The sequence below is a fragment of the Emiliania huxleyi genome (assembly GCF_000372725.1).
Source record: "Emiliania huxleyi CCMP1516 chromosome Unknown EMIHUscaffold_140, whole genome shotgun sequence".
NCBI classification, from domain to species: Eukaryota; Haptophyta; order Isochrysidales; family Noelaerhabdaceae; genus Emiliania; species Emiliania huxleyi.
Window position 1 is genome coordinate 250976 of NW_005201191.1, and position 7383 is coordinate 258358.

Sequence of the window (7383 nt, forward strand, 5' to 3'; positions counted from 1 at the left end):
TGGCGGCTCGGCATGATGGACGGCGTGCTGCTCGAGGAGGCGCACGATCGCGGCGTGGCCCGCGTCGCGAGCCAGCCGTAGCGCGCTGCAGCCGTTGACGTCCTCAGCGTTGGCGTCGGCGCCCTTCTTCAGCAGCGCGTCGACCGCCCGCCCCGCCCGCTCGCCGCCCACACTGGCAGCCTCCATCAGCGCGGTGCGGCCGACACTGTTCCGATGGTCGAGATTCGCGCCCGCCTCAATCAGCGCGAGGACGTTGTGCGTGGGGCCCGACATGGCGGCATACATCAGCGCGGTGCAGCCGTCACCGCACCGATGGTCGACCGCCGCGCTGTGCAGCAACAGCGCCTCGACCGTCGTAAAGCTGCCTTTGGCAGCCTCCATCAGCGCGGTGCGGCCGTCGCAGCTCTCGTGATTGATCGCCGCGCCGTGCCCGAGCAGCGCGACGACCGCCGGTGTCCCAATTAACGAGTTCCGGGCGGCAATCAACAGCGCGGTGCAGCCGCTGCCGTTCTGCTGGTCAACCTCGGCGCGGTGCTCCACCAGCAAGTCGATCGCCCGCACGTCGCCGTTCATGGAGGCAATCATCAGCGCGGTGCGGTCACCCATCACCTTGGCCTCGGCGAGGTGGTGGACCTCTGCGCCGCGCTCCAGCAGCGCCTGGACCGTGTTGGTGTCGCGCAATCCGGTGGCGATCGTCAGGGGATTCCACCCCGCGTCCTGCTGGTTGAGAGAGAAGGCCGAGGCGCCGCCCGCGAGCAGCGGCCCGAAGAGCTGGCCGCTCAAGGCGGCGCGCACCATCTGACCTTGAATAGCGAACTCGAAGTCCTGCTGCCGCCCCCCCGCAGGCGAGACCCAGCAAACCCGCTCGTCCGCCGCCGCGACGCGCCGCGGCTGCTGCAGCGCGTCAAATGCCGCTCCCCCGGCCGAGCTCGGGGCCGAGCCGAGCTCGTCTTTGGCCGTCTGCGGCGCGGCCGTGCTGGCAGATCCGCTCCCGCCCGCCTCGACGGCCTCGGAGGAGAGCCTGCGCTCGTCGGTCTCTGCTGCCGCCGCCTCCGCCGCGGGTATTGCAGCCTCCTCCGCCGCCGCCACGGCCGCGGGTACTGCAGCCTCCACCGCCGCCGCCGCCTTCCCCGCCTCCCGCGCGTAGGCGACTGCCGCCTCGACCGCCGTATCAAAGTAGCCCAAGTCGGACGTCGTCCCGTCCTTGTTGCTCATCGCCCAGAAGCGGCCAGAGGCGTCAAGGGTCACGCCCTCGTAGCCGGTGTTGCTGCTGCGTGAGAGATGCAAGCTCAAACCCTCCACTGGCGCGAGCAGCGCGGCGTCCTCGGACTGCGAGCGGGCATGGGCCGAGGCGAGCTCACCGTCGGCGGTACCGCGTTCGGCGCCGCCGTGACCGCTCGCCCGCGCGGCAAACTGCTGCAGGCCGCGGTTGGGTCGAGAGACAGGAGGATGCACGCCGCGCATGGAAATGCGCACCTCTATAAATATTTTTCTGAGACTTCTTTTAAATTCTTTTAGAGACCACTTCACAGCTGTATGCCTTGCTCCTTTAGATGCTCTTTGTATTTCTGACTCATCCGCTTGAGACTGCCTGAGTACATGCTCTTGTTATTCTTTTGTGCTTGGCGTCTTGTGTGGTGCGGGTTTCCCCCTCGTTGTACCCCCGTCCAGAGAGAGAGAGCACTGCTACATGTTGCCTTTTGTCTTCTCTCTGGTGCTTCCGCTCCTGGCCGGTGGATTCACACCGACATGGAGCCTCCTGCCGGGACCGAACCAACGCCTTGGCACCGACGAGGCCGCCGGGATGCTTTACCCCGGCACACGCTGAGGGAGGGTGTAGAGGATGTAGAGTGTAGAGCGCTGTAGAGTTGTAGAGCTGTAGAGCTGTAGAGCGCTGTAGAGCGCTGTAGAGCTTCCAGCCCGGCTGCGCCCGCCCGCCCCCGTCGGGGCCGTTATCCGAGACGAATGCGACGAGCGTCCTGGAATCGAGCCGCGAGGACTGTAGGGTGTCGAGCACCCGCCCGATGCCATCGTCGACCGCCTTCACCATAGCCGCGTAGATGGCCTTTGGCTCGTTCCACAGCCGCGCGATAGTTTCGTTGCGATCGCTGAGCTTGGCCTGCCACGGGTTGTGCGGCGCGTTGTACGCGAGATAGATGAAGAAGGGAACGGCCTGGTCACGGCAGACACGGTCAAGACGCCCTTCACTGTTAGCCGGCGAGGGATGGGTGAAGAGCCGGGAGGCCTTGTACTTCTTGATGAAGTCGACGGTGTGCCGCGTGAGCTTGTCCGTGAGGTACTCGTCGCCCGGCCGCTCCGGGCCCCAGTGGGGCAGCCAGTCCATACGATTGGCGCCCGGGCCGTCGTCCACCCCATTGAACCTGCCGTCCGCGTTCGGCCAGAAATCGCCCACCCAGTCCATGACGCCGTTCGCCTCGGTGAAGAGTTCCTGAACGGGCGCAAGCAAAAGCAGGCTGAAGCGGGGGAGGGCGGGCGCGAAAGTGGACGGTGGATTGCTTGCGCGCGAATGCCGCGCAGCCAGGGGCCCATAGGGGTCACGCGGAGGGAGGCGCTGTTGGCGGCGGAGGAGGTGGAGGAGGCCGCACGGGCGGCGGAGAAGGCGCGGGCGGCGGAGGGGGGGAAGGGCGGCGGCAGCGGGCGGCAGTCCCGCGAGGCACGCCGGCGGAAGGGTTCGTCTTCGCGGGGGCGGGGTGCGCACTGCGCGCCGCGAGGATGAGGAGCCTGAGCCAGGGGAGGGTTGGGAAGGGGGGGCGAGGCCGGAGGAGTATGACGGCCTCTTCGACGGCCCATAAGGGGCCGTTGTCTGCTGTGCCTTTTATGGTGCTAGTTCGTGCCAGTCTGCTGTGAGAGGGGCTTTTGGTAGAATTCTTCTGGCAAAGGAAGTGGCGCCCGGCTCGACCACTGCTCCTTCCCGCTAGAAGTCCTCCACCTCGACGCTCCCGCGGCCGGCTCCCTCCGGCCAATGCTCACAACCCTCTCCTCTGCTGCTTGTTTTGCGCTTGCGCTCCCGCTCGCCGTAGCCCGCGCTGTCAGCGACACTCTGCTCTCCCTCCTGAATTCTCCCACTCAGCCGAGCGCCACCTTTGCGCTGCCCACCCCGCTCGGCCCGACGTCTAAGCTCGCAGCAGAGCACGCGGCCGAGCTCGCCTGGCTGCGAGATCGCCTCGGAGCCGACGGCGCCGCGGCCCGCGATAGCTGGCTGCTGCGCATGCTGTCGAGCTGCGATTGGGACCTGCAGACGGCGCTCCGCCGGTGCGAGGCTTCGCTGGCGCTGCGGAGGGAGGTCGGTTACGACGCGATTGCTGCCTTCGTGCGCGCGCACCCGGCGCCGGAGGAGTGGCCGCACGGCGAGGCGATCATGCGGCTGCTCCCACGATACATTGCAAGGACGAGCGCCGGAGTGGTCGTCGTGGCGATCGAGGACTGCGACTACGAGCTGGCGCTCAAGTGCCTGAGTCCGGAGGCGGTGCGCCAGTTCTGGCTGCACAAGTTGGTGTACCTGCTCGAGACGCTCGCGGACCGAGACGAGGCGGCTGGCAACATCGACGGAGCAATCTACATGATCGTCGACTCCACCTTCACCACCTCGCGGCAGGGGATGCCGCTGCAGTGGGTAGCGCGGATGATGCCCGGCATGCGGGACGCCGCGACGCTAGCGGGCTACCAGGCACGTGTTCGGCAGCTGCTCGGAAGGGGCCGAGGGAATGGCGGCTGAGCTTCGCCTCCTCGTCTGGCAGGCGCACGTGGGCGGCATCTACTTTTGCGGCTCCATGCCTCGCCGAGCAAAGCTCCTCTTTGCTCTTGGCGAGCGCTCCACCTCGCGCGCCCGCTGAATAAGTGTGCCCCACCGCTGATTAAAGTCGTTGCCGAGCAGGCAAGCTCGTCGCTCGCGCCTACTTCCGCCTCCACCCCGCCCTCCTGCACGCGGGCAAGGGCCTTGGCTACCTCATCCAGCCGCAGACCGACCCGGACCAGGCGGCGGCACTCAGCCGCATCTTCGAGCCCAAGCCGCTCCCCGTCTCGCTGGGCGGCTTCTCGTGAGCCCGTGCTCCCTGAACCCCTCCTTCAATGAATGGAGACCGTCGCAGCACGGCAGTTTTGTGCGCTTGGTTATCTCCGACTCTGTCTATTGGGTATTGCGACCAGGGGCGGTGCGTGTAAGGCACATGAAGATGAGGAGATGACGTCATGGGACGAGAGAGAAGGTTAATGTGCTGTTGTTTTCACTCAGTCTTTTACCACTGTCTATTCATGGATATTCGGACAACGTCTCATGTGAGATGTGTCGTGTGTGGGCATGTCACGAGGGGAAGGAAATACGCGGCCCGGCAGGACGCTCCGGCAGACGGCAAGAACCAAGATACGTCGCCGGCCCAGCGACAGGAAGCGCAGGAAAACAAAAAGAACAAGACCAAGAGCATGGAGACGAGGGAAGGCGCGAGGCGCTCCGCCGACAAGCAGCAGAGGCGGCGGCGAAGTAACGACGGCCATGCTAACGACGGGCGGCACGGTGGTAGGGGCGAAGGTAGGCCCCTCTAGCATATCCGTTTCAACTGCAGCTGCACCGGCACCTGTTGCTGAGGTGTCAGCAGCATCGAACGAGCCGAAGCAAGGCACGCGGGCGACGCACTTCGTTCGCTACGAGGAGGTACAATTAGGCAAGGCAGCTGCGCAGGTGATGGTCCTATTCGCAGAGAAAGGAGTCAAGGAAGGCCAAGAAATCACATGGTCATATGGGGACTCATACAGGAGCAACCGCAAGGCGATGAGATACAAGGCGGATCCGAACGCAATAACACCCCAGCAAGCTCGGACGGCATTTGCGAGATACTGCAAAAAGATAGACGTGACGAAGGAGGAGCTAGCGTGGAACTTTGGATGCATATCGGCAAGCCAAAATAACGAGCCAGAGGCTGCCCTGGTGCGTGAGCTAATCCTGAGCAACAATAAGCGACTGTATCACGGAGCACAGAGCGCAGGCTGCAGCAGACAGGACGGCGGCGACGGCGGACATGGCAGAGACGAGTGTGAAACAAAGGGCGGCGGGGATGGAGGGCGGTAGCGACGGGGATGGTGACGGTGACGGTGGCGAGGGAGCGGAGGGGAAGGGGGTCCATTAACACCAGACAGCGAGAGGGGCAGGGAGGAAAGGAGGAGAGAGGAAGCCAACGGCGATGCCACCAGCAGCAGGGGACACGATGAACAAATAGACAACGACCAAGGCGATGGCGAGGACGAGGAGTCACGGGACGATGGCAGGCGAGACGAGGAGGACGGAGGCGAGGGAAGAGGCAGCGCCGCAGTCGACGGAGGCGACAACGATGGAGATGGAAAGGGAGCGGCGACATGCGCAGAGGATGAGGATATAAACTGGGACGACGCAGCGGAGGGGATAGGCGAGGGAATCGAGGGGCCGGAGGGCTTTCGCGACAGCGACGATGACGACGAAGGCAGGGGAGGAGACGGAGGGGCGACACGCAGGAGGAGCGAAATCGCGAACGGCCCGAGCAGAGAGAGCGACGACGGCGGAGCACGAGGGGGCAACGGAAACGCTACCGATGACGCGAACCGAGGCACGGGCGACGGCGGGGACGGGGACGGGGAGGGCGACAGCGACGTCGAGGTTGACGCAACCGTATCGAGAGCGCCACCCAAAAGGAGACGAACCGATTTGCTGTGGGGGGCGTCATCACCGCGCGCTCGCGTTCATATCAACGCCGTGTAGCGTTGCCCCACCAACGTAGTACGTGCCCTGCCTGCCCACCGCGGAGCCCACCAGCGCCCCGACCGCCGAGCGCTTCTTCCCCACCCGGCCTCGCCCCTCGCCCCCCGCGCGGCTTCGCCCCCTCGTTCTGCATATAGTGTAGCTTCACCTAGCGGATCACGGCGGCGGCGGGTGGAGCAGGAGCGGGAGGGCAGCGCTCCGCAACGGATCTCGCCCACCATTTTGCGGTGGCTGAGCACCGACCAGGCGTTCCCCTCTCTTGTCGTACCGCGTCGTATTTTACCCCGCACACGGGTCAGCCTGCTAGCCACGTATCCACGCAAGCGTGGTCCGCGCGCATGGCAAGCGTGCGAGTCGCCAGCCAGCTGTGAAAAAGTCCAACGTGGGGGGGGCTGCTCGGAACCGAGCGTCTTTGCCAGTGCGCCACAGTTCCCGTGCCCAGTGTTGTGCGAGGGTACGCCACCGCTGTGCTCCTCGAGCGCGCTCTCGGCGCTCTCGCTAATATGGTTCGCTCCGGCGGCTCGGGCAGACCCTACTCCCGCGAAGAAATCTGCTGGGGCTCCTTCGAGCGCAACACGGGTGCGTGGTGTCCGTTCACCGAGCAGGACGCCATCGAGGCCGCCTATCAGGCGAACGAGGCGTCGATCCACCTCCCCGCCTGCTTTGACGCGACGGTGCACTTTTCTGAGCCCCATTGCTTCCAGCGGACGCCCGCGGTCGGCTCCAAGCCGTCGGGGTTCCGTTCCGTCCTTCGCGGCGAGGTGACTGCTCAACCTCCTCCATAATCCCCCTGCGACCCATTCACCGCCGCGTCCCATCGCTTCGAGGTGGGCAGCGTGGTGCGGCTGCATTACTGGGCGAGCAGCAAGACGTTTCGGCTCGACGCGCCGACGAACGAGCCGCCCTCGTACGTGGTGGATGTCAAGATCGAGGCCGCGCCCCAGGAGCGGCCGGTTGCCTGGCAGTGGCTCGATCTCCCCCCGAGCGCGCTCGCGTCTGCAATGGACCTCAACTGGCACTCGTTCGCGCCGGAGCACTCGGAGGCGATCGAGCAGGCGTCGAGGGCGACGATGGGCCGTGTGGAGATCATCATCGGTCTGACCAAGTACGTCATCCAAAACTTCAACGGCGCGTATGCCGAGCAGCGAAACGAGAGGACGGGCGCGCGCAGGTCGGTGCGGCGTGGCTACGCGTCGGATGCAGCGCCGCCCGCGGTAGCCGCAGCGGAGCGCGTGTCGGCACAGGCTGTCCGCACGGCCCTCACCCGTCGCCCGCCGTGCCGTGTAGGCGCCCGACGATTTGGCCTCAGACTTTTGCGGGCGCAGAGCCGCGGAGCCTCACCCACAGACAACAGCCCCGCCGAGACGACGCCTCCCCGAGACGAAGCCACGAGACGGATCCTCGAGACGGAACCGCACACGCGCCTCCCTCCTCCCCCTCCTCCCCCTCCTCCCTCTCCCCAGACACCCCTCTCCCCAAACACCCCTCGCCACACACCCCTCCTCCTCTCTCTGACCCTCCCGTCCTCCCTCCCGTGCACCACGCCTCGCAAACTCTCTCGCCCTCGTCCCCTGCCCGCCCTTCCCCACCTCAGCCTCCTCCCCTCCCCCCCCCCTCCCCCCCTCCCCCCCTCCCCT

General features: G+C 66.0%; 4 protein-coding genes across 4 annotated transcripts in view; 2 read left to right on the forward strand and 2 right to left on the reverse strand.

Moving 5' to 3' along the window:
- EMIHUDRAFT_227596 (hypothetical protein) overlaps nucleotides 1-1464 on the reverse strand; it is a gene marked incomplete at both ends in the record, with an annotated part of 3850 nt that extends 2386 nt beyond the window's left edge. The window contains one exon of the mRNA XM_005787651.1: nucleotides 1153-1464. Within this exon, the coding sequence (XP_005787708.1) occupies nucleotides 1153-1464 (312 nt within the window). The remainder of the gene's footprint in view (nucleotides 1-1152) is intronic.
- A 345-nt stretch (nucleotides 1465-1809) lies between these two features.
- On the reverse strand, nucleotides 1810-2422 carry EMIHUDRAFT_227597 (hypothetical protein; the record flags this gene model as incomplete). Its single annotated transcript, XM_005787652.1, has 2 exons — nucleotides 1810-1884; nucleotides 2018-2422. The coding sequence occupies 2 exons, from the start codon at nucleotides 2420-2422 to the stop codon at nucleotides 1810-1812; spliced, it is 480 nt and encodes a 159-aa protein (XP_005787709.1).
- Nucleotides 2423-2946: 524 nt separating this feature from the next.
- On the forward strand, nucleotides 2947-4294 carry EMIHUDRAFT_440981 (hypothetical protein). The gene is made up of 3 exons (XM_005787653.1): nucleotides 2947-3692; nucleotides 3759-3825; nucleotides 3896-4294. The coding sequence occupies exons 1-3, from the start codon at nucleotides 2984-2986 to the stop codon at nucleotides 4203-4205; spliced, it is 1086 nt and encodes a 361-aa protein (XP_005787710.1). The 5' UTR covers nucleotides 2947-2983; the 3' UTR covers nucleotides 4206-4294.
- A 1848-nt stretch (nucleotides 4295-6142) lies between these two features.
- EMIHUDRAFT_440984 (hypothetical protein) overlaps nucleotides 6143-7383 on the forward strand; it is a 2472-nt gene continuing 1231 nt past the window's right edge. Inside the window, exons 1-3 of the mRNA XM_005787654.1 lie at nucleotides 6143-6507; nucleotides 6574-6960; nucleotides 7034-7067. Of these exons, the coding sequence (XP_005787711.1) occupies nucleotides 6250-6507; nucleotides 6574-6960; nucleotides 7034-7067 (679 nt within the window). The 5' untranslated portion in view covers nucleotides 6143-6249. The remainder of the gene's footprint in view (nucleotides 6508-6573; nucleotides 6961-7033; nucleotides 7068-7383) is intronic.